The following is a 25,007-nucleotide window of genomic DNA, read 5'->3' on the forward strand; positions in this document are numbered from 1 at the left end:
CAACGCGTGCGGCCTCAGGCACGGCTGCGTGCCTCGGTGGCGCTGCCCTGTTCACACAAGGCCCGGCCGCACAGCTGCTGGCACCTGGCAGATCCGTTTGCTTTGCTCTTCAGCCTGTGATTTAGGCCTCTCCGTTGCCCCGGCCACTCCCACTCCCCAACTTGCAGTAAACAAACCACCCACGCAGACGCGGAGAGGTCTGGCCAACACCCGCTCCCATCCATCACCAACCACCTCTTCGAGTCGCCACGCCATGGATCTGCGGCTCAGCCAGATGACGGTGCCCAAAGTCGTCGTCTCACGCCTGCGTCGAGGTGCTCCTCTGCCGTCGATCGGAGAGGGCTTGGGCACTCTGCGTGTGCTGAGCAACGAGGTCTTGATGCACATTTTCGAGTGCTGCGAGATCGAAACCATTGCAATGCTGCTCACGATTCCGGTAAGTGTGTTCGGGCGTCTAGCCCGGCTCGCTTGAGCGCCCTCTTGTTTTCAAACACACACCGTGGCAGGGGCAAACTAACATTCAGTGGGATAGTCATTCGCCGCGCTGATTCTCACCAACCTGCCGAGCATCTGCAAGGGCATGATGCGAGAGAATAAACTCCACGAGGACGTCATCCGAGCAGGCTACGTCGGTGACTTGCTACGTCAACGCGGCGGCAATCCGGGTGAAGCACGGCGACTCCTAGCCGTCGGGACCCTGCCGGCGGTCGATGCCGTTGAGAGGCGAAACGTCATTGTGGAAACCATTCTGGACAGCCATACGTTCCCCATGAGAATGGACAGCAAGTGGCCTCGGTGCGATAACATGCAGCAGCGCAAGAACCTGAGGAAGATGCTCCGCGAGGGCATCAGGATCTGCGACCGCCTGGCGGATTTTGAAGGTGAAGTGATTGCTACCGCGAATGCCAAGTTCTTTGCGAGCAATCCCCTCCCGCTAACCAGCGTTGAGCTCGAGAGCGCCATCCTTCAACGTTACAGCGCCGCAGGAATGGTGTCGCACTTGCCCACGGTCCTTGCACTGAGGAAGAAACGGTACGTTCGATGGCAGCTCCGATCCCTCCAGGGCGGCTTCATTCAGACTTGCACCACGTACCAGCTGTATTGCGTCGCCGTGCTCCTCCGGCTGGCAAACGAGAGGGCAGGCCCGACGCGTCCCAACCCTAGCACAATCAGCCGGCGACACCCGTACCAGAGCGGCATCAACGAAGCGGCGCTGCGTCACGGAAGCTGGTTTCTCCAATGCTTTGGTAGCATCACAACCAGTATGAACCCCGGACGGTACGAGCACGCCATCATGGTTGGCATCGCCGCCGGCAGGGACGTGCACGACTGCGCGCAGAAGCAGGGCCTCCGATGGGGCGGCATCATGCAAGATGAGCTTACAGTGGTCTTGGAGAAGGAGCTGAGGAGCCGACTCCCCTTTCCGGACGAACAGCCCAATCTGGACGTTGCGGTTTTGGTGAGAATCGACGAGATCATCCGGGGCCGGCAGACGGTACTGCCGATGACGTTTATGTTTGCCCAAGAGTGAGAGATCGCAGCACGGTCATAGCTTCTGCGTCGAAGAGATTCGTCTGGAGACATGTTGCCCCGGTGGAGACGCCTGGCTTGTGCTGTATAATGGGTAAAAGTGCTTTGGGCAGGGGCCACTGCATTTCTGTCGTCGTTGGTCAAGGGGCCAGCCAGATCGTGGGCGGACGGTGGAGGAGGCGTTGGATGTGGCCAGGTACGGTTGGAACGTGAGAGGAGGGCCATGGACCGCAGCCTGTGAAGAGGCATGTCTCGTGAGCGGTCGGTCAGTCCAGCACTGTTTGGGCGTTCAGGGACCGGTCGTCCCGTGTAAGGTATACCAGCATCGGCTCAAGGATGCAGAGGAATTCCAGTTTCGGTTTCGGCAAAACAGACGATGGACTCGTCAGCGACACGATGCGGTGGCTTCATGCACAGCGCTGACGCCACAGCTGGTAGCTCGTCGAAAGCGGGAGGTGCTTCCCAGCTGGTGTTGCGGTCAGACCGAGTCATCTGTTGTGTCAAGGCGAGACATGAGGTGCTTCCCATGCAGTCTCTGCGTGGCCGGCGAGCTGCTGTGCAGTATGGCGCCTATCTTGTGGGAATCAAGTCGACAATTCGGCGGGGAGGGGGAGGGGGAGGGGGATGAAGGCGGCTCGTGCTCTTTGTTGAAACCTAGGTATTGAAAGATGAAGTTTGGCTGTGGAGGATGGTGCGGCAACGCGGTTAGGTAGGTGAGGTGCCAACGACAGGGGAGGAGGTCTGGACAAACGCTCTGGGATGCATTGAGGTGGCCCGCTGGGGCATGCTGGGGCCGACGATTGGCAGGGTCTGCAGGGGTCTGTCTGCACGCTTGGGGAGGGAGCACGCGGGGGAAAGGAAAGAGCGCCCGCCCGTCTGGACGTTGGGCAAGCGCGGGGAGGAGGGACTTGAAGGTACGGGCACACACTGTAGTTACCTTGCCAGACAAACGCAGAACATAAGGTACTACAACATGAAGCTACTATAGTACCTACCAAGGTACTTGATGTTGAATTTGGACAGTGTTAGTATATTGCACATACGGGAGCCTTCAAACACACACACCGCTTTACAGGCGAGGGCAGGAGCGTCCATGGAATCGTCTATAGGTAGTTACTGCGGTACGCTCAAAGCAGAAACGCCAGCGTCTCTCATGCCTCCAACGGCTCACCGAAAACCCTCAAACCAGATCAAGGCTCATGCGATCATTGGCAGCATCGCATCTCAGTCCAGCCAGCCATCCCCATCCCCAGTGCTGGATGTGCGCCACTGGATGAGCTGTGGCGCCGCCCCCAGAGTCCCTCCCCCACAATTGAAGCCATTCACCATCCACCACCCGCTAACAACCCCTGGGACGCACCGACACCAGTCGTCCACCACCACCACCACAACCACGGGGACGCCCAACACCATCAGCCCACCTCCCGCGACTGTACGAAGTACCCGCCCCAGGGGTCGCTCCCCCCCAGACCACAAAGGTCGGGTCTCGACTGCTCCTCCAGCGCCAGACATCGATTGCCCAGCTCTGATGTCCCATTGGGCATGTGCCCCCTCGCCCGCCGGTTCGTCCATAAGTATCGCATCAGCCAAGCCAAGCATAAGATACGGCCTTTATTACCCACTCAGCTCCCGCCCGCCGTCAACGCCCTCCTCCCTCCCTCAGCTTGTCGCATCACAGCTACCTTGCCACATACGGGCTATCGCTGCTTCGCTTCGCCTCGCCTCCCCTTGTCTTTCCCATCCTGGGCGCCATCGAGAGCCGCGCGCTCCGCTGGACGACGACGACGAAGACGACGACGACCCCCACTGACTGCTGCCACCTTGACAACGCGCGCTGCACGGAGACCCGCCATTGATCTCGGGCCCCGCGCCGCCGCGAGTGACGTCAAACCGGTTGGCTAACCTTGGCGTTCTGCAAAATACCACGCTACTCCCCCGTGTCCGACTTCAACAGAAGTGCCGCCGCCGCCGCCGCCGCCGCCGCCATGACCCGCCGCCCGTCTACGAGCTCCAACTCGGACGCCTCGTCTACCCTCTCCGGCTCGACGGCATACTCCTACACCAAGGACCCCAGCGCCGTGACGGTCGAGGAGAAGGAGAAGCGCCGCGGGTTGCGCCAAAAGGCGCGGGACGTGGTCCACGACCTTGGCGCCCCGCCCACCAAGAGGCAGGACGCCAAGGACGGCAAGCACACGTCCAACTTTGCCGAAGTGGCCCTCATCGGCGACGGGCTCTCCAACCTGCCCAAGGTCTAGGCGCAGGACATGAGTGATCAAGGGGAGTGAATTACATGCGGAGAAAAAGAAAGGGGGGGGAACCGGCTATTATGAAGCGTTTACTCTGCGATGGATCCACGGCTTGGATGTTGCGTGCGAAACGGCGTTGAGTACTGGGACGGCCGACCCATCATATGGCCAAAGGGCAGCCGAGACTTGACTTCACCGACCCACGAGGATGCGATGCGATGCGATGCCCAGATTTCCGACATCGTTTGGCGCGCTGACAGCCTCTTGAGCCTGGCACGTGTCGGAGCGAGCATCTGAAGCCAAGGGTTGTCACGAGCAGTGGGTAGTTGGCGGTCGTGGCGGATGGGCTCCGGAGCTTGGCTGCGTCGCGCTCGGTCCCTGCGCCGGGCGTAACGGTCCGGTCATGGACATCTGTTGACCTTTTTTTTTTCAACTTTACTTGTTGGGCTATTTTATTGTAGGGCTTTTCCAATGACGATGCTCGTAACATAAACCTCGGGCACGGTTGGTGATTTCGTAATTACGTTTCGAAGTGGCACATGGACTCGACTCGATGGCGATGCTGGCCCGACTCGGACCACTTGGGGGTGAGTAAGCGTTACGACGCTTTTATTACCTACCTACTGTTCAAAATGCACAGTTGCAGTTACTCTCCCTCCGCAAGTGTAAGAAGACATGCACACATGCTCAGTGCACGCTTGCAAAAGGGGGGGGGCTCGACCCTTTTCTCCGCGTCTACCAGTCCTGCCGGCCCATCCCCCCCTCCCTCGACAGCCAGAACTCGTCGCGTGCGGGCACGAAGCCCAAAACCTCCGCCCGCGCGCCCTGACCTGCCCACCGACGTGCGAGCCCATCTACGCGCTGTCCTCGACGCACGCAGACGGCACTGTCGTTTTCACTTGGCTCTCTTTACGCCCATTCTGCAATCGCCATGTACGTCTATTACGCAACGCGAAAGGTACCGCTGCCCCCTTCCTGCTCTTCTTCCTTCTTCTCCCCCCCCCCTCCCTTGTATGCCCATGGCATCCTTTTCCGCCGGAGGGGTTTCCCTACGCAAAAGTTTCGCTCGTAGCCGTTGAACTAGATAGCCAGGTACGTGTAGCTAGTTACTAAGTACGCCGGCGACGTACGTGCGTTGCGTTACGTTGCGTGCACGGTCACGGGCGTGCCTCCATCTCGAGTCAAACATATAATGAGAGGCGCGGCCTCGCCCGGGAGGGTTTAAAGAAAGAAGGAAGGAAGGGTTTAAGAGAAGAACGGTCCGTCTGCGAGGAAAGCCGCGCGTTATCACACACACACACACACACACACACACAAACTCTCTATCCGTCTCTCTCTCACCGAATCGAACCAACCCAACACCCAAGAAAACCGCCGAGATACAGCCTCACAGCGGACTGTATTTTTAACTTTCTTCCCTCGTCAAAACCCCCCTTGTCTATTATAGGCCATCTGGCCGGAGACGTCTTATCTCTTCCTTTCTACGCTCCTCTTCTCTTCCCTTTGCCCCTCCTTCTTGTCTTATCACTACTACTGCTACTGCTACTCAGAATGTGGCTGCAGCATCTTAGCATCTTCCACCTCCTCCTCCTCGCGACCCTGGGCGCCCCCTCTGCACCCAGCGATAGCAGCGCAGTTAGCGGAACGACCGACGTGAGCTCGGTCAGCGGATGGACCGATGTGACCTCGAGTCTGCACTCAGACGTCAACGACATGTACGGGGTAAGTAGTAGGGGGAAAAGAGGAAGAGGAAGAGGAAAAGAGGAAAAAACAAAAACAAAAAAGACTGACTTGCGTGTTGACAGGTATGCAACGTCACCCACAACTACTGCATCCTGCAGCTGCCCATCTACGTCGGGGCCAACGAGTTTGGCTACCCGCGGTACCACTATACCGAGTTCAACAGGGATTGTGACCAACGCTATCCCGTGAGTGCTGTTCGACCTTTATCGTCCCCCCATTCTTTTTTCCCCCCTCCACCACCCTTTTTTCCACCGCTCTGTAGTCATCGTGAAAGGGAACCCTTTCCCTGACATGCTGGCGATAACTAACCACATGATAATAGTGTCGATACCAGCGTCACCACTGCAGCTGGTCTAGGGGGACCTGCTTAGCCAAGTGCAACCAGCCCCCATGGGTACGTTTACCCCCCTCCTAACCCTTCCCGTCTTTTTCTCCTCCTGCATCGACTGCAAACTTCCGGTAGTACGTACGTCCTACGAAGAAGTAGCAGTAGTTGTTGCTGCTGCTGCTGCTGCTGCTGCTGCAGTTATGCGCTTCTCATTTATTATGCTGACATGAACCCCCCTTTTTTTTGCTCGGTTGGTGGTCGTCCAGTGGGCAAAGTAGATGGGAACGGCTTCTTGGTCGCCTCTACACACACACGCACACACGCACACGCGCACCCACACACGTACAAACGCGGCGGATATGACACGACAAGGAAAGAAAACCGCACCCATTTGGAAAAAAAATTACTAGAGGTACTCCGGCAGCTCTGCTGTTGTAAATTACATCAGTTTGCAAATCCCAATGCCATGAATCTGGTTTCGCGCGTCTTTGCCAGGGGATAGGAGGGGAGCTGCAGTGTAAAAAGGGAAAGCGGGGGGGCGGAAACGTCGCCGGACTGCCGTGGCGGCGGGAGTGCCGCCGGGCAACGGGTTATCCGCTGCCGTGGTGTTACGCATGTACTACTACTACTACTCCCTACAAAGTTAACTTATGTATGACATGGGTGTTTGGGTGGGTGTGTACCGGCAGGGAGGGCAATTGCCATGTGAAAACGCAAAGAAGGACAAGAAGGGGGGGAAAGCTCCACGGGATTGAGGGCATTCGTTTCATGACACCGCCGTGGCGTCGAGGTGAGGTGCTGTGCTGTGCTGTGCTGTGCCGTGTGTGTGTCAGCGCCGGGGAGAGGAGGGGCTTACAAATTGCATACAGTGGGTGTACATACGTAAATGCGATCCATCATCCCTGGGTCAGTTAATACGTACCAGGGTATGTATGGTGGGGGAAGGAGAGGGGCTTTGGGGGGGCCTCTCAACCCCGTGCCTGGCGTCGATCCTTTTTGTGGTGCCGCCGGATGGATAATCCATACGAATACGTAGGCCAGCTTTTGGCGGCACGGGCGGTCGCAGACTATAGTGCCTTGCACGAGTAAGTAGTTAGTACCTAAGATACCTAGATATCTGAGCTGAAGAAGCAGTAGCATAATGGGACATGCCGAATAGAGTAAGTAGCATACGACTACCTACTAACTAACTACTACCTAGGTATCGTCATCGGGGGAGCCGCGCTTGACGTCGGCCCTCTTCCTTTGGTGGGGTTTGCCTGTATAACTAAGTGGGCAGAGGTGAAGAATGTGTTCGATATTTAGCATCGAAGCCGGTTTACTCTGCACATCAAACTGTCTCTCCTCCTTCTGTATCAAGACAGGCACAGGCATCCCACGTCGCCCATATAACCGGCATCAGAACATCAGAATCGGGCATCGTCGTCATCCATCTCTCTCTCTCTCTCTCTGTCTCTCTCTGCTTGCCTCCGCCCCGCCTACTACATCTTTCTCATACCTGATACGCACTGCCAGTACCCACGTCTGGCACAAGGTATATATATACGTATCACAAGGGGCAAAGTATACGTATTCATCTTCTCACCATCTCGACACACAATCTTCATTTCCCTCACCATATAATCTCGTAATTCCCACCATGGCTACTGCCGCAGCCGCCGCCGCCCTCCCCGCGACCCAGCGCGCCGTCGTCATGACGGGCAAGCGCCAGCCCCTCGCCGCCGCCGAGGCGCCCGTCTTCGCCCCGCAGCCCGGCGAGGTCGTCGTCCGCGTCGCCTGGACCGCCTCGACGCCGCTCGACCTGCACCGCGCCGACGGCGGCCTCCTCGTGCCCTCGTGGCCCGCGCAGACCGGCGGCGGCGGCGTGGCCGGCACCGTCGTCGCGCTGGGCGGTTGCGGCGCCGGCGACGGAGCCAACGATGGCGACAACTCGGCGCCGGCGGCGCTCCTCCTCAAGGGCCTGCGCGTCGGCGACCGCGTCATGGCCTTTGCCTTTCGCGGCGCCAAGGAGGCCAACCACCAAGAGTACATCACCATCCCGGCGTACCTCGCCGGTCGCATTCCCGACGGCCTCTCCCTAAGGGAGGCGTGCACCGTGCCCGTCAACCTTGTTACCGTCTTCCACACCGCCACCGCGGACCTGGAGCTCGAGTTGCCGTGGCCCGTTCCGTCACGCGCGGACTGGAGGCCCGCCGCCGCCGACGCGCCCGTCCTCGTCTGGGGTGCGAGCAGCAGCGTCGGTATCTACGCCGTGCAGGTCCTGCGCCACTGGGGCTACCGCCGGATCCTGGCCGTGTCGAGCGGCAGGCACCACGAGTACCTGCGGCGCGTGGGCGCCACGGCCTGCTTCGACTACACCAAGCCCGAAGACGTGGTGTCGTCGATCCTCACGTACGTCGGGGAGCGCGGCGCCGACGGCGAGGGCAGCGCAAAAGAGGGCCCGCAGATCCCCTACATTCTCGACTGCATCGGCTCGCTCGACGGGACCCTACGACCCCTGACGAGCATCGCCCAGCGCGGAAGCCGCGTCGCCGTCATGCTGCCCGTCATCCTCAAGGACGCTACCGAGGACGACGAGCCCGAGTATGAAATGGACGTGACCAAGTGTCTCCCCGACAAGTGGGCAGAGGGCGTCATCCTCAGGGGCACCAGGACACACTTTTATCTTCAGGTGAGTCCCCCATCCCCTCGCCGTGGCCCCAGCGCCTGACGCGTGACACGAAGGCTGACCCCGCGCAGAACGAGTTTTTCAAGGAGAGGTTGCAGCCAGAGATCATACCCGCCCTGCTGGCGAACAAGATCATCGAGCCCAACAAGCAGCGCGTCGTGGAGGGCGCAGACATGGTGGAGAGGGCACAAAACGCGCTCAGCTTGCTAAGGAGCAAAGCGGTCAGCGGCGAGAGGTTAGTGTGGAAGGTCTAGAGCTGACGCTGCGCAAGTCGAGGACCATGTATAAAGTAGTAAATGCACCCGTCATGTGTTAACGCCCTCTGTAAACCGATCATGCCGTCATTTTGCCTGCGTATCCCGGTTTCTCCTCTTTCCGTAGCGGATCGTTGCGGTATGTGGCGATGGTGAGCGACCGCCTTCTTAGTATGCTTAACCCCCCTGTGGTAGCTTTCATCTTCGTGAGTCCCGCAGCGTCATGCTCGACCCGTTCCAGAAGCGATTCTGTTTTACAGATCATGGAGTGCTTCGCAGACACAAGTACGTCGTCGCAGTCGGTCGAACCATCAGCGTGATGAGCCCGGCGCGGCGCCGAATCGTCGCGACTCGGCGCGTATCGTGCAGCACTCTTCCAGCCCTGTTCATATCATTCCAGCGCATCCGTCGTTTCACTCACACAGGAATCGTCGTCTCGCCCTCCATAAAGTGGTCCATGGCATCAGTGCCCACTTGCCTACAAAATTGTCAGTACAGCAGCGCCTTGTTGACAAGGGGGACGACAGATCAAAGAGTGACCCAATGGGTAGGTGGAGGGGGTTGAAGGGTTGAGGGATTGTAGACGTACGTCGTGAGCATTAAGCGGGTAAACTCGTCGATATCGCCCGGTCGCCCGTACATCCAAAAGTCCTTAAAGGACAGGTTCTCGATCCACCACTGCGGCTTCTCGCGCCAGGCGCGGTAGAACTCGACCGAGGACGCCGCGTCCCAGAGGTGGCTCGAGGCGGTAAAGCTCTGTGTCTCGCTCCACATGCCACAGTCGGCTGCGTGCGAGAAGAGTCCAAGATTAGCCCAGGTAGTCGGTGAAAAGATAGCAAGGGGTTGCTGCTGCTGCGGTGGCGGCGGCTGAGGCAGCAAGGGAAGGAAAGAGGGGAACTGCATACGTTCTTCCGATTTGAGCACGTAGATGACGCACATGAATGCGTAGGCGGCCATGATGCTGCGCCGGGCGCTTTCGAGGAAGATCCAACTCTGCAAAGACACGTTAGCGTTCTGTCCCCTCCTCTCTGGTCCGTGAACGGGGGAGGGCAAACGACGCAAGCAAGGGGCGGATTGACTCACCTCCCAGCTCTTGGGGTTGGCCTCCCTGCTGCCCACGCGGTGGCCGTTGACGCGCGACTCGGCCTCGAGCTCGTCCTTGGCAAACTCCAGGTCCTTGACCCAGGCGAGCATGACGCACATTTCGCGCTCGGCGGCGGCGCGCATGCCGACGTCGCCGTCAAAGACGCGCATCGAGTTGAGCACCGTCAGGGCCTGGACACGGGCGAGCTTGTCGGTAGGGGTGGCGGCGCGCTCGCCCTCGCGGTGGACGTCGCGGGCGGCGTCGGCGAGGAGGCGCATGGCCCAGGCCTTGTTGGCGGGGGAGCGGCCCGAGTAGGCGGCCGCGGCGGCGTAGGCGGCGAGTATCGTCTTGGGCAGTTGCGTGGACCAGAGGCGCGGGTGGATGAAGGGCAGGGCGCGCGTCGCGGCAAAGGTCGAGTGCAGGTTGGTGAGAAAGGAGACGATGAAGCCGACGCGCGTGCGCGGGTCGTGCACCAGCAGGGGGTCGACGTCGAGGCAGGCCTGCTCGTTGGCCTTGAGCACGGAGAGATCGCGTACGGGCTGCTGCTGTTGCCGTTGCTGGTGGAGCTGAGACTCTTGTTGTTCTTGTTGTTGTTGCTGCTGCTGCTGCTGCTGTTGCTCGAGGACCTCCGTCATGGTCGTCGCAGGCGGCATCGACGGCAGCGGCGGAATGTCGAGCTTGCCGCTGCCGACACCAGCATCGTGATAACCCGGATGCAGGTTCCAGATGTCGGCGGCACCGGCGCCGCCCGAGGCGTTCATGAGGTCCACAATGGAGAAGTCGACGCCGCCGAGGAGGTTACCGACGTTGCTGCTGTCGTCGGTCCCCGCAGCAGCGGCGGCGTGGTGATGGCTGCAGTTGGCGGCGCCATTGTGCATGCTCTCGGAGCTCGTGTCGGTGCCCAGGCTGTCCATGTCAAACCCCATGTCGAAGTCGGGCACGTCGCCGAGCCCCGGCGGCGTGCAGTTGGCGGTGCTGGAGGCGGAAGAGCCGGAGCAGGCGTTGGCGATGTGGTTGCTGTTGCTGCTGCTGCTGCTAATGCTGATGTTGTTGTTGTTGTTATTGGCGGTGGCGGTGGTGGTGGCGATGCCGCCATTGGTAGAGTTGGGCGTCGTCGAGGACGTCGCCGCCGAGGTGTGGTGCTGCTGCTGGTTCAGATGGTGGTGGTGATGATGCTGATGAGGTGACGACGGCGGCGGCATCCGCTGGTAGACGCACTCGAGCCCCTTGTTGGCGCAACGCGTGCACCGAGGCGTCCGCTTGTCGCAGCGCCGCTTGCCGCGGACGCAGGCGTTGCAGCTCTTTTGCCGGGACGCGGCGGCGGCGCGCTCCTCGCGGAGCAGCGTGCCGACGAGGGCATCCATTACTGCTGGGTTTGAGTGAGGTGGTTGAGACGGGGGAGGCGCACGGCAGCGGCGCAGAGAGACCAAGCGAGCGGTGTGCGGTCACCGGTCCAACCCCAAATGGCTCGTAGTGAGTTGGCAGTTGAAGTGTGTAAAACAAAAAAGACTCGACTACAATCTCATCAATCGTGTCGAGCTAGGCGCATACAGACGTCGTCGCTTGCCACGCAGCGATGAATGACGGGCAAGCCGAGACGGATGACAATTCCGGGGCGAGAAAAGGCCGATGAAAAGAGCGAGAATGAGAGGCGCGCATCCATGTCGTACTATGGCCCGCCAGTTTCCTCCTGTCGGGAACCTACCTCTATCTAACAGGCCTACTGCCTTCGCACTAATAAGGTAAGGCAGGTAGGTACTAGGTTAGCACTGCCTGCCAGCGTGTGAGGTGGTGTGTGTGTGTGCGGATTGGATTCATCAGCATCCTGGGATGCCATGGGAGTGTCGCGGCCCCTCCAGCAAATCAGCGCCCTCCATACCTACCGACTGTATCCCTCTCTCGGCCCTGCCCCCTCCCAGCTCGGGGCGTTTGCCCGCCCGAACTCCGGCACGGGCCCCAGTGCTTTCGCTCGCCCACACGCTCTCTTCGGAGGGGGCGGCCGTGCAGTCCTCCGACCCCCCCCCCCCTTCCTCCGCCGCCGTCCGCCGCCGTCCACACACACCACTGAAGGATCGAAGGGGCTACCTTAGACAAAACGCTGCGCTGCGCTGCTCTGGCGGACAATCGGAAGTCCCCTATCCCATGCCATCCGCTGGCTGAGTACGGTACCTGCGCTGCCTAAAAAGTACGCAAAATGGCACCACGACATACATGCATACATACATATAACAACTGCCATGTCATGTCATGCCATGCCATGCCATATCAGTCCGCGGGTAAAACGGCCGGGCTGCATGCACGCATGCGCCGCCAGCCTCAGTACCTTAATACCTAGTACCTAGCATCAAGGACACTGCGGAGCAGGACACGGCGATACAGACAGAACACGCCAACAAAAGCCGGCTGGCTCACTTTTGGTACAACCAACATGGATCGGGGTTATTGAAGAGAGGCTCACGTCTCCCTTCTCTACAGGTACTGCAAGTATTTCATCGCCCTCGTATTCCTGTAGATGAGTCGAGTGACGCTTTGCCTTTGTCTCTGCTCCGGCACCCGAGGTGCATGAGGTACCTTAAATTTTGTCTGGTGAGATGGCCAGGTACGTACCCTGACGAAACTCCGCACACAACAGTCCGCCGCCCCGTCGCCGCCTGACCACCCACCGCTACTGCCCGTTGACATCCCATCATAGAATCACGTAGTAGGCCGTCGAAGATACAGGACACCACGAGTCATCGGGATCTACAACGTAGTCCGCAGCTTGTTTTTCAACCGCCTTGTACGCGCCAGGCGGCATCTATGTCACACGTCTCCTCATCCGCCTGCATGCATGCAACGCACGTGCTCTCGGAGATTCAAGCCTGCGCAGCTTAGGAACGGTTATATGTACCATGTCCAGCCACCCCATCAACCCTACCTACCCATATCACGCCCGCCATGCTCCTGCGCCGTCGTCGCCTTGCTGCCTGCCTTGCTGTTCGCCAGGGCGGCGCTGAGCCTCGTCCTGGCCCATCATTTCAAATCCAAGCATGGATGGCCCTTCAGGGTCCGACCCTCAACCCTTTTCACCATCCTCGGAGGCCCCTCCCTCCCAACCCGTATGTACAGATCCGACTCGGTCGGCACCTTGTTCCCATGTATCACTTCGCCGTGTCGAGTCCTATCCCGGCGTACTCGGAGTCCGTCACGGAGCTCCTTTCCCGCAAAAGCTCCCCTTGAATCCTCCACATCTCGATTAGGATCCCATACCGACTAACCGCGGCACATGGCCCGCCAAGTTAAGGCCCTTCAAAGTACAAACGAAATGAACATCCGGCAATCCTCGAGTTGCATTCGTCGACAGCCAATGCATCCCGTAGTGTGTTGGCCTCGGAGGAAAAAAAACGATTGTACAGCAGCCGCCGAATCCCAGGCAACCGAAGTCCATGAGCAATTCACTCACAGCACAAACTAGAAAATCAAGAAAGGATCCCTCTAGTAAAACAATGAGGCCTGTGTCAGGCCTCGACTGGGAGCCTCAATGGGCGCCAAAAGTCCCGGAGGTTGTGTATCCGGTTGCGGCGGCAGCCCACAGCTGCACCGTTTCTCTTTTTTGTGGCAACACATGCCCTTCTGCTTCGTCGTTCAGTCGTGCATCTGCTTGTTTTGTCTGACATAGAAAAAATCGGCTGGCCGCGCATCGTTCATCGACCACGAACCGGACCGGACGAGCCTCTCAGTATCGCTCTGATCGGTACCCATTCACACGAGGCGCCTCGTACTGCACGCCCGTCATCGAGTCAGGCCCGTTCGGTATGCTGTTGCTAATGGATCGGAGAGGCGGCAGCTCTGTCCGGTTCGCGTTGGCGTAGGGATCTGGCGCATACGAGCCCCCTTGCGAGCTCGGTGGCTGCTGTGGCGGCGGCGGGCCTTGCTGGGCGTGCGACGGAGGGTGTGCGCCTTCCATCCTCATGCCATGCAGCTCGCGACGCAGCATCTCGATTTCGGCTAGGGCTGTGTTGTAGTGCGACTGAAGGAGCCGGAGATGCTCCGACTGCCTCTGATGTTCTGCGATGGCTGTTCGGCGTGTTAGCGATCGAGGGGGCCATAAAGGACCTCGCCAGCAACCATCTCTCACCTTTAGTCAAGATCTCCCACTTGGAGGCTTTCGAGCCGCGCTCCTGGGGCATCAGGTCTCGCAACTGGTCAAAGAGCTCCTTCATCTCGGTACGACGTTTCCGCTCAGCAAGCTTGTGGCTCACACGCAGTTCGGGAGTCCTGCTGTACGGCTGCGATCCCGTGGGACCGCCGCCTTCTTCGGCCTGCAAATCGCTGAGTTGCTTGTGCTGCATCGTGTGATGGTGCACCGACGGGTACTCGGATGCCTGCGACATGCGTGCGTGGTCGGGTGCGTCATCAAGTCGGCGCTGGCCGGGCGGCAGCCGCGACTCGGTGGTGAACTGGCTGCTGGCAATAGACTCGGTGATGCTGCTACGCCGCGAGTCGTCATATCGACCCGGGGGGCCGACTCTTTGGATCTCCTCCTCGGGGAAAGCCCACGCCTGACCCTTAGTCGGCTCTGCGGCACGAGCGATGTGTCCCGTGGCGGGGCCGGTAATGGCTGGGGCGGTCCTGACTGTCTTGGGCTCAGGGTTCCTCTCAGCACTCGGCTGGTATCCGTTGGAGATTCTGTGCACGGACAAGGCTTCGAGCCCTGGCCGGGGATTCCGCTGCGAGTGCAGCGTGTTCTGGATGGAGCTGGTCGACTGGTTGTTGCTCGTGTACGGAGATCCTCCCAGTCGCATATCGCTGAAACCCTGGTTAATCCTGCTGTCCACGCTCTCCCGGCGCGCGGCCGAAGCAACAGGCGTGAGGGTCTCGCCCAGGGTCGCCCCGTTTTGCCCGTGAGACTCCAACGACGTTGGTCGATCGTATCGGCGATGGTCGTTGCCGCTGGGGCTCGTCGGGGATACCATGGAGGCGACGCTCATGTTGCTGGCAGACGGAGAGAGAAGGGCCTGTGGCACCATGTTTGCGGCGACGGGCGAAGGCGTCTTGTCGCCCGAGGACTGATAGCTGGAGCCAGTCGGGCTGAGGCCGTTTGCGCTAAACGAGGCTGCCGACGTGTCTGCACAAAACGCTGTAAGCAAGGAGTCAAGAACAGCCTGCTGGCTTTGGGATGATGGATGCTGCCAGTGTGTGACGTACGCTTGCTGGAAGCCTCTGCCGTCGAGTAAAAGCCGGAATCGCGCAATTGCGGCGGCGGGATGTTGTGGTTTGGCGGCCGATCATCCTGGTTCAGAATATTCGTCAGGCCCGCAGCTTTGGTCGGCACAGGCCGCTGCTGCTGCTGAGTAGTCTGAGTTTCCATGGCGGTGGTCATGGCTGTAGGTGGAGGGAACAAATGGGCGGGAAACGGCGCAACACCAGCTGGTGTTCTATTCCCCTTTGGACGGCTGGTCCACGGCCAGTAAAATCCACAGCGGACGGGGTTTCGTGATGATGACGGTTCACACAAGGAAAGGGATTTTGCGGCGATGGCGTTGGGGGCAATCGTGTGGGCTCGTCCGGTCTTGGGTACGACTGCGACAAAACGGGCTGTGCAGCACGGCAAGGTCAGAGATTACGAGCAAACAGGCGACAGACGATTGCCAGTTTGCCGTGGGTATGACGCCGACGGGACGGCCGCGACAGCCGGGTAGAGAGCGTGAGCGGGCGAGGGATTGGCAGAGACTGGCACAAATCCAGGATCCTGTGTCCCTCGGAAGGGGGGAGGGAGAGAGAGAGAGAGGCGGCGAGCCTGGGGATGATCTCGCGAAGTCGTCCGGTGATCTAGCGTGGCACCATAGGATGGGGGAGGGGAACCGTCGACGAGGTTTGAAAAGGAGGCTATCTGAAGAGGAGTCGAAGGCGCGCGTTGCACGACGATGCGTCGTGAGTTCGGATCAGGCCAAGGAAAGTCGGTGGCGGGCGCAGAAAAGGAGGGAGAGGGAGCGAGGCTTGATGGATGGAGCGAGAGGTGAGAGGCGAGAGCGGGTTGATCTGAGGAGGGCGGGTTGGGGTTTGGGTGGCGGGCGGCCAGAGCAGCAGCAGGACGGGGAGGAGGAGGAGGAGGGTTAGGCAAGGTTCCTCCGTCGAGCGAGCGGGTACCTGATACCAGAGACAGGCCACGGCCATGTAGAGTACCTCCTACCAGGTACCCATGGGGTCACCGGTCAAGGCTGGTCTAGTGGGAAATTCTAACGGCGGGAAGGGGGGGGGGACGGCATGACAGCGATTTGCAGCGCTGCGAGCGCCAAAGAAAAATGCTCGGACGTGCCGTGCCCTCCCCAAGCCCGGTATCTGGTACCTCGTGCTTTTTAGTGCCTCGACCCGGTGGTGGCTCGAAGAGCCGAAGCGTGCGGTGCGAATGCCGTGCCCGCGGGGGGTGGCCGTGGAAAGGACGGACGCATCGCCCTGCACCGCCCAAGGTGAGGCCATCCAGGTGAGTAATAAGTTGAGTACTAGGTAGGTACCTACAGTACCACTACCTGACCTACAGTTCCCATTACTAGACGCTTGTTCAGACAGGGCGCACGAGGGTGGCCTCGGCGGAGCCAGCCAGCCAGCCAACCTGGAAGAAAAGAAAAAGATGGGACGGCAGTGGGATCGAGACTGGGACTGGCACGCACGGGACACGGTGCGGGTGAGTGCGAGCGGAGGAGGCGAGGACAGACAGACAGACGCTGGACAGATGCGATGCAGCGGCGCAAGAGGGCTGCCATCAGCAGGCGCACAACGCGCCACAATACGAAGATGACCCTGGGTATAGTAGCTCAGTAAGTAGGTTAGTACCCGCTACATGCTTCAACTTCCATGGATGCATGGCATGGCGTGGCATGGCATGGCATGGCCAGGACGGCACCCAAACGAAGCAATGCGGGAGATGGACGGCAACGCCAGGCATCTTACGAAGCGATTGCGGCACACGAGTACGCACGAGCACTGGGAAGGTACCTAGTAATGCCTGTGTTTTCCATCCATCCATCCAAATTTTCCACGGGGCCCGGGCACGGGCGCCAGAGCGGCCAGCGAGCGTCGAAGTTGCCCGCTGAAGGATGGACGAACGGCCACCCCAAAGAAGGCCTGGGAAGGCCTCTGGAAGGCACTCGGACGGGGGAGCCACCTACTCTACTAATCGGTAGGTCCAAAGTGGACCACCAGGACAGGCTGGACAGCGCACCGCAACACAGCGCAGCGCAGCAAAGCGCAGCATTGCACAGGACAGCAGCCTTCCCGCACAGCGTCTTCCCGCACGCGAGGGAGCACATGGGACGGGCAAGCATCCATCCATGCCGGACATGTACGTTAGCACCATGTACAGGCATGTAGGTGGTACGGCCGACGCGCAGGCACACGTACCTCGACCTCGCCCCGTGTCCGACTCGCCCGCCTGCTCACTCACCCACTCGACCACGCGCCCACGCGCTCAGCTGCTGGGGATCCGCCGCTAGCCACGAGCGACCCAAGCACGGAAGCCCCCCCCCCCTCTTCCCATGCGGCCGCATCCAGTTCGCGCTAGTCCTAACACCGACAGACTTCGGGGGCGTGGTGGTGGTACTACCGACCGGGCTCGTGGTGGTGGTGGAGGGCGGGCGAGCATGGCATGGCATCGGATGGCGGGCATGGGGGGGCGTCAGGGAACGTGGCCCTGGGCCTTGGGGAGGGAGGGGGGCGGCGCCTCATGGCGACGGGAGGTGTGCGAGTGGCCACTCCCTCCCTCCCTCCCTCCACCTGCACTGAGGCGTGCCATCCATGCCGCCCATGCCACGCCGCCGCGCCGCGCCATGCCACGGGGCGACGGAAGGGCCACGCAGCGATCCAGCCCATTGAGGTGGTGGCCCCGTGGGCCGGGCGCACTTGGCAGGGAGGATGCGAGGCTGGAGCCACTGGGGCGCCTACGGGTGCTGCTGAGAGGGATGAGAGGGAGGCCTTTTGAACCGCCACCAGCACCATCGCTGGTGCTGGTGCTGGTGCTGCTTCGCCGCGGGAGTGCCGCAGTGCAGGGTTCGGCCCAGGGCGCCAGGCGAGTGCTTCCTCCCTCCGCGCGCCAGGAGCAAAGACGGACGGCCAGACGGCACCTTCACAAAAGTCAGGTAACGTAGCGGGCGGCGAGCCCTGCCCGGCCGCTCTGCGGTGCGGTATCATAGACTCGTGTATGCTACAGGCGCCCCGGAGCGTGCCAGCGAACGAGCGAGCCATCGGGACAGGCAAGGCAAGCAAGCAAGCAAGCATTCGTGCCAGACCCCAACCCGACTGCCTGCTTGCTTGCCTTGGCAGCTTGGCTTCGTAGTGACTCTCAGACCTAGGGTGGCACAACAGCCGGCTGTCGGGTGCAACAGTGTGATCCTGGGGCAACAACACCATTATCATGGGCGGGCATGGATGGCATGGCTCGCATGGCCGGCCACGGGGACCGTGTGTGTGTGTGTGTGTGTGTGTGTGTGTGTGGTGTGTGTCTTCGTCCGCATGCCTCGTCCAAACCTCGTGGCCTGTCATCGCCAGCAGCCACCACCTGCCAGCGTTGGCGGGTACGGGAATCTGCGCATGCTGGGTGCGTCCAAGGAAGGGCTCTGACCCATCCTCCTCCTCCTCTTCCTTCTCCTCCCGTCCAACCAGCCAGCCGGCAAGTCAGCCATCCGCCCATTCATCCTCGCCGGTCCGTGATCCGTCATGTCCACCCATCCACCCATCATCCCTCCTCTTCACCAACAAGCTGCCCGGCCGGCTGGCTGCCTGACGGGACGGCGGCCATCCATCGATCAGCGCGACACCAAAGGGCGATAGCGAACCGAAACCACGAGGCACAGCAGCGCCAAAGAGCGGGCCTGCGACAGGGGGTGTGCGCCAACAAGCTTCTGGCTGGGGCTTGGCCGCGGTGCTCCCGAGACTGACCCGCTTCCGGCAGCCGCCAGACATGGGCCCCGGACGTGTGTGCCTGTCGCGACGCTGCCCCGGCCCTTGGGGGCCCGCCGTTGTGCTTCCGGTCCTGATGGCGTCAACTGCCCATTCTGATGCTCGCTTGCAGCAAGCCTGTCCTGACAAACGCCGCCAGGTCGGCCGCACCTCGTCCTGGTCAGAGGCCGGTTTGCGTCTCCCCAGCGCGCTTGGGGGACGGAACGTCTACCTGTTGGCGTCAAGACACCTTGAGTAGATTATGAGAGCATGGCGTACCTGAGGTACCTTGCCTTGGACGGTCCACCTTGAGCCATGTGTCTCTGTGCCCTGTACTCGGCTGACGGCCGACCGTGTCCAGTCCTGCTTTGTATGAATACTTGTGCGCGTGCCTGTGTGGATGTGAGGTACTTCCGTGGGCCGCCCACGCAGTCCGAGTCCGACATGTGCCGCCGCCATCTCCGCCAGTGACAGACAGACAGACAGACAGGGCGATTCCAGTAGCAACTTAAAACGCTCGGAGCCTTTCCGAGATTGGAACAGTCTTGTCCTCGGGGCCTCCCACGTCCTGACGCTCTCCCAGGATCGCAGCCGGGAAGGAGGGGTTTGAAGACGAAGCAAGGCCGCCGGCGACACGCAGGAGACGACGACCTCGTCTCGTCTCGTCTGGTCTGCCAGCGCGAGTCTGGGAACAGTGCGTTGCTTCTGCCGGCAGACGAGACGTGCAAGGCAACCACCCGACAAGACGGCAACTGGAAGTGATGTGATGTGACCACCAGGGAAAGACCCAAATAAAAAAAAAAGGGTCGCCCGTCGGGCCTTGACGTGAGATACGCCGTGCTGCCGCTGCCGCGCCCCGGAAACGGTTAAACACACAAGCGGAAAGGTGGAGGCGGGGAGGGGTTGGCTTCATCTCGGAACTAGCGCCATCGCATCCATCTCTGCACCCGCTGCCCGCGCAGAATACTTCGTACGTTTTGTCGCCATCAACAAGACAGAGGTGGTGGGAGGGTGCGACAACGGCCACGGGCGGACGAGCGACGACAGACACGGCACCCTTCTCCCCCTCGCCGCTCTCATCCCTGGCCCCGGCGTCTCCCCAACTCGCCCGCCCTGCAGCCGTAAGCAGACACACACACACTCTCTCTCTCTCCGCACGGGCTGGAACTGGAACCACAAAAGTCATCAATGCCTGCCCCCAATCTCTTTGCCCGCCTTGGGGATCGGGCCCGCGTCGGACAAACAGATAGATGGCAGAGCAGCTTGCGCGATCGCCATGCATCGCGGCAACCACGCTTACCCTTGATTAACCTACAGCCCATCCGCGTCTCCCCGTCCCCACATCGGCTCCGAGCGTTCACGGGGGTTCCAGGGGACGGGAAACAACCGCCAGTATCGAGTGTGTTTGAGCAACAAGGCGCAAGCGCCGAGGGCAACTGTGCGGAGTCAGTTCGTACTGTAAGTACACAAGTACTAAGGTAAGGTACTACCAAGGTCAGTGGTTACGTGTTGCTCGTTCGTCTTGAGTCGAGGTCGTACAGCGACATGCTGCCAGACACGTTCTTGCCGCATTTTCAACGTGCCGTCCTGGCCTACCCTCGCTCCTACTCTCATGGGTTCGCATCGGGAATCTCGCAGGCATGGTAGGTGGCTTTCAGGCCACCTCCCGCCGACAAGAGTAGGGGAGGAGTGTGCCATCGCCCGGTTTCTCGGATATCAAATAGCCTCGACGAGTCAGCGGCAAGGATAGCGACCAGTGGTATTGCCTGTCAGTGAAAACACCTCATCCATCTCGCGGGCCGATGCATGGACACCCGACTGATACATTTTCTTGTTCGCTCGGTTTCCCAAAGCATAACGGTCCCGTCATCTGTTTGCCGGGCGTCCTCAAGCATTGCAAGCGGATTGTGCTATAGCCTGTACGTAGTAGCGCTTGCTTGCTCAGGAGTCAAGGTTTCCTCCCACCGCGAGAGGTACCAATGTGCCTGGTTCTGCGTGGCCGCACAGACTTGTGTGTAATGGCCGCCGAGTAATACCGCAACCCGTAGGAAGGACTTTTGTGATGGCACCCTACGATCTTGACGCCAGCGTGGGCTGGAGCCTTCTCGGGGGCCCTTCAGCCGAGCCCACGATCAGGGGCGGGAGGCGCAGGGGCGATTGATGGGGACTGTGGCTTGCTGAGGGACCGGGGACCCTCGTGCCGTTCCCAGGCCACAGCGATTGGCGCGACGCTTTGCATCCTAGTGAATGGGTCCTGCCAACCAACAGTGTCCAGGATGTCTGCATATGAGATCGAAACGACCCGAGCCACGTGAAATTTGTCTCCGCAAACACCTACAATGTCAAGACTGTCACGAAGGAAGTGGCATTGGCCCATTTTGCACCAGTTGTTATCCGTCGATTGACGGACGCTGGGGCTCGTGAGACGACAACGATGCTTCGCATAACAACGGCCAAGTTCTCAGCTTGCGCAGTGGCGGAACATCAACATGGCCGGATTCCTTGACTGGTCATTGCCTGTACGCTAAATTAATGTCAGCTACGGCGTACTTTCTAAGGCTCTTCCACAAATGGTCCAGGCTTCGCCCGTGGCTGTGGCCGCGGCCCGACACAGGCTTTTTGAAGTCCAAGCGCCTCGCCATGTGAGCTGAAAGGGGCCCGTAACAAAGACACGACGGCAACGTGCGAACCGTCCGCCAGCTCGCCAGGGACGCAGAAGCCGCCTCGGCCGCGCCCTAGAAGCGCGCCCCGCCCGTGTTTTTCGTACGTATGTACACGATTGAGGCCGATGCGGTTGGCCTTGGTGAGCTCAGGCACTGGACCTGGCGGGGTTCGTCGACGTCGATGCCGCCTCCATAGTAGGGTCAATTTGCGATTACTGTAGCACCCCTCGTGGGCCGCATAAATGGCGCGTCGTGCGACATGAAGCGACGGCGCTTCGTGCTTCGCTCTTGCGTCGTCCAACAGGGATCCGGGCCGGAGAAAAAGCCTGAGACGGCGTCAATAGTGTAAGCGCCTTTCGGCGACACGTCTGGGCGGCCTCGGGCGGCTACGGCTGCAGACCCTGGCGACTTATTACTGTGCTCGTGTTGTGCCGCATGAATGCCAGCCTCCTCGTCATCAGGCCACGGACGGCGATATGCAGGCTCCAGGGAGCGCGAGAAGCGGGCGAGTAGACTGACGCACACGCGAGATGCCCCATTCAGTGAAAAAGAGGAAATACGACTTGGATGAGAAAGCAACAGTGGTAGCATGGCTTGCACAAGCACGTCGTGGCGTGGGTGCTTGTGCGTGGTCCAAGACCCGAGCACTGGTCGCTGAGTCTTCATGGGTTGGTTCTTCACGCATGAAGCGTGGCCACCATTATTAGCCAACGTCAACGAACGGAAAGCCCTTTGATTACCTAAGGTACAGATTAGGTACCCAAGAACCACTACCTTGCTCATTTAAAGGCAGTAACGCGTCCTAGAAAGCTGGTGCCGGAAAGGCACCTCAGGTAACTTGAGGTACTGCCCACGGTACCGGTAGGTACCTAGTAGTACCTTATGTACTGGCTTACCTACTAGGTAGTAGCGACGTCTCTGACCGAAACCTCCAGCAACGGCAGGTACGGAACTACAGAGACATGCACAATATCAGTGAAGGGCAGGCGCATGCGCATTATGTACCTAGAGGTAGACACCTAAGTTCTCCGCGCGAGAATGGTGCCAGAAGGCGAGCAGGTAAGTCAGTCACGACTCACGAGCAGACAGAACTACGCCTTCCTCGACGGGACGTCGAGAATCATGGATGGTACAGTACCTAAGGTACCGGCCTTTGGTATAGCCAGACGGGACAAGGGCTCGAAATGCTCACATCAGGCGAGTGCTTGGGTACCTCTTTTTGAAGCAGAGCAACGAGTGCTATACTTGTTTTACCGAGACGCGAGTGTTGGCGTCAGAGTGGCAGGCGCAACCAACCTGCGAATCTCCCGGGCTTGAGCCACGGCAACTGCGATCAATAGGTTACATGACGTGACAGTCTACAAGCCGTACGTACCTTCCGAGTCAGTAGCGCTACCAGCCACAATGACCGTGGTCGAGACGTGGCGCTCCATCGGGCGCTGCCGCAAGAACGATGGGATTGGACATCAGTCATAAGGTAACTAAGGCAGTACCTCGTTCAAGCACGACCCGACTGTCCTGGCTGCGGCTGCGAGACCGCGAGCTTCGGAAAACAAGGTTCAGCGTGCTTGGCGATGGCCCAGGGCATAACTACCCTCCCAGCGATCGTCGGGATAGTGTGTACCTTATTTGCTGACAGGAACCCTCCCGTCCCGCGGAGCACAGCGAAGAGAATGCGGCAACGCCAAATTCAATTGCGGGAGGAAAAGCAAACAAGCCGCATCGGCCAAGGGTCAGCAAGAGCCGACAGAGCAGCAAGTAAGTTAGCAACATGCCCGATCATCATCACCCTCCTAAGCCGGGACCAGTCTGCAGCAACACCACCTGACTGGCCTGCCACGTTGCCTTGCTGGGACCCAACCTTGCTTCTTGCGCCCCGGGTTGCACGCCCCTGGAACGACGACGTTGCTTTTTTTCCCCCCATCATCATATCACCACGCAACCGCGCCAAGAAGCGGCAAGACTTGGTGGAGAATTGATCCCAGAAGATCCAATTGGCCGCCATCGTCGTCGACGCGCAGACCAGCAGGGCACTTGCACATCCCTCGACGTCGGCGTGCCAGGCACAGCGACACGTCTGGGCGATCTGGTTCACAGACGGCTCCTGCCTGGCACTAAAGGCCAGTGCTCACTCCAGAACACTTGGATGTGCGCACGCACTTCCAGGTACTCCGTACGTACTTTGCCTGAATGGGTGTGCCGACTCCTGACACTCTCTGACAGCATTTGCCAGGCTTGCGCCCAATGAAGGGCATGGTTGGCAGCAGCGCCCAATGTAAACTACCTACTTTTGCTGCGCCCGAGTGTCACTTGAGATCTGACCACAAGACTGTCTTGTCACCATGTTGGGTCCGAATCCTCCTGACTTGAATACCGTCCTGTACCGAGCATGGACTAGAGAGCCACGTCTTGCTCATGCCCGTGTACATACGGCTTTCTCACGCCAGGTTTACACAGAGACCGACCCAACCCCCAAAGATCGCCGTCCGTGTCCTCTCCAGCGTCCCGACGCAATGGATCCAAAGATCGGCACGCCGCGACTGCGTTGTGTATGTCGACCAACAACCGCCACGGCGGATCAACGGTGCAATAAAGGTCCGAAGGTGAAGGAGCTTGTCCCATTCAGGACCCACGATGGCCGACCCCACGTCCAAGATAATTCGGTTGTGCGAGCACGGAAGCGAACACAGACCACGGTGCGTTCACCACAAACGACAGACGCAGGGGCCTTCCTGTTGGCAACGGCCATAGATGGCTCGACTGGCTGGCCCTTCCTTACCAACGCAGACGACATCGGCAGAGGCCGCATGGTCCCAACCGACCCAGAGTCTTGGGACAGACTTGCCCTGCGGCCCGCGAATCCACGCGCCCGCGCCCGCCCCCGACTGCCTCTTGCGGATGCGATTGCGACCCGCAGCACCCATTGCCGAAGATCGCCAAAAGTGTCAGGTCCCCATGCTTCGGTGACTGGTTACGGCTTCGGCCTCGTCGCATCGAACAGCAACTCGCGCCCGGATACATAAATTCTTTAGCACGAGCCAGCGGCCCCAAGGTAGGCCAGCGACAATGCACAGCATACAGCATGAATGCCATGCGAATGATGCTGCATGGTGTATTACGGCTGGAAAGTCGCACATTCTCCAACAGAAGACCAGTCAAAGTGTTTCCGCGTCGCGTGATGCCAACAGCACCACAGTTCCCGGCGCAGAGGACGGGATACGGACCTTGGGGGCAGGTGGACAGGCCCAAGTCTCATGCAACACAGCGACGGGCCAGGCAGTTGTTGCAACGGGCCGCAACATCTGGTGCCGCCCGACCTGCTGCGACCGGAACAGTAGGGGGCCCGTGCAGTGGCGACCTGACGAGAGGGCAGGCTGCCACGTCTGCCCTTTTCGAGCTCGACGGGCAGGTCGGCGACCTAGACGCACTCCCGAGCGAGGACCGCCAAAGTGCCTGCGCCCCGTCCATTCTGCCTCAGACAGGGAGCGAGCAAGAGCAACACGAGTACGTATTTGTCACTTGTTGTCTCTTTCCTCGCCCTGCCGGCGTTGGGAGATTCGCTTCCGCCACGGCAGGAT

General features: G+C 60.1%; 5 protein-coding genes across 5 annotated transcripts; 3 read left to right on the plus strand and 2 right to left on the minus strand.

The window, feature by feature from the left end:
• Window positions 1-253: 253 nt before the first annotated feature.
• On the plus strand, window positions 254-1,531 carry JDV02_001598 (uncharacterized protein; the record flags this gene model as incomplete). The annotated part of the gene is made up of 2 exons (XM_047982540.1): window positions 254-436; window positions 533-1,531. 2 exons carry the CDS (start codon window positions 254-256, stop codon window positions 1,529-1,531), a joined length of 1,182 nt encoding a protein of 393 aa, XP_047838506.1.
• Window positions 1,532-3,515: 1,984 nt separating this feature from the next.
• Window positions 3,516-3,785, plus strand: JDV02_001599 (uncharacterized protein; the record flags this gene model as incomplete). Its single annotated transcript, XM_047982541.1, has 1 exon — window positions 3,516-3,785. The coding sequence occupies one exon, from the start codon at window positions 3,516-3,518 to the stop codon at window positions 3,783-3,785; it is 270 nt and encodes an 89-aa protein (XP_047838507.1).
• A 3,205-nt stretch (window positions 3,786-6,990) lies between these two features.
• JDV02_001600 (Methylcrotonoyl-CoA carboxylase) lies at window positions 6,991-8,804 on the plus strand. Its single transcript, XM_047982542.1, has 2 exons — window positions 6,991-8,518; window positions 8,587-8,804. The coding sequence occupies exons 1-2, from the start codon at window positions 7,136-7,138 to the stop codon at window positions 8,767-8,769; spliced, it is 1,566 nt and encodes a 521-aa protein (XP_047838508.1). The 5' UTR covers window positions 6,991-7,135; the 3' UTR covers window positions 8,770-8,804.
• A 125-nt stretch (window positions 8,805-8,929) lies between these two features.
• On the minus strand, window positions 8,930-11,828 carry JDV02_001601 (uncharacterized protein). Its single transcript, XM_047982543.1, has 2 exons — window positions 9,359-11,828; window positions 8,930-9,247 (listed from the first exon to the last, which is right to left on the minus strand). The coding sequence occupies exons 1-2, from the start codon at window positions 11,215-11,217 to the stop codon at window positions 9,187-9,189; spliced, it is 1,920 nt and encodes a 639-aa protein (XP_047838509.1). The 5' UTR covers window positions 11,218-11,828; the 3' UTR covers window positions 8,930-9,186.
• Window positions 11,829-12,493: 665 nt separating this feature from the next.
• On the minus strand, window positions 12,494-15,880 carry JDV02_001602 (uncharacterized protein). The gene is made up of 3 exons (XM_047982544.1): window positions 15,041-15,880; window positions 13,971-14,960; window positions 12,494-13,909 (listed from the first exon to the last, which is right to left on the minus strand). The coding sequence occupies exons 1-3, from the start codon at window positions 15,213-15,215 to the stop codon at window positions 13,569-13,571; spliced, it is 1,506 nt and encodes a 501-aa protein (XP_047838510.1). The 5' UTR covers window positions 15,216-15,880; the 3' UTR covers window positions 12,494-13,568.
• Between the last annotated feature and the right edge of the window lie 9,127 nt (window positions 15,881-25,007).

Source organism: Purpureocillium takamizusanense, chromosome 1, assembly GCF_022605165.1.
Source record: "Purpureocillium takamizusanense chromosome 1, complete sequence".
In the NCBI taxonomy this organism is placed as follows: domain Eukaryota; kingdom Fungi; phylum Ascomycota; class Sordariomycetes; order Hypocreales; family Ophiocordycipitaceae; genus Purpureocillium; species Purpureocillium takamizusanense.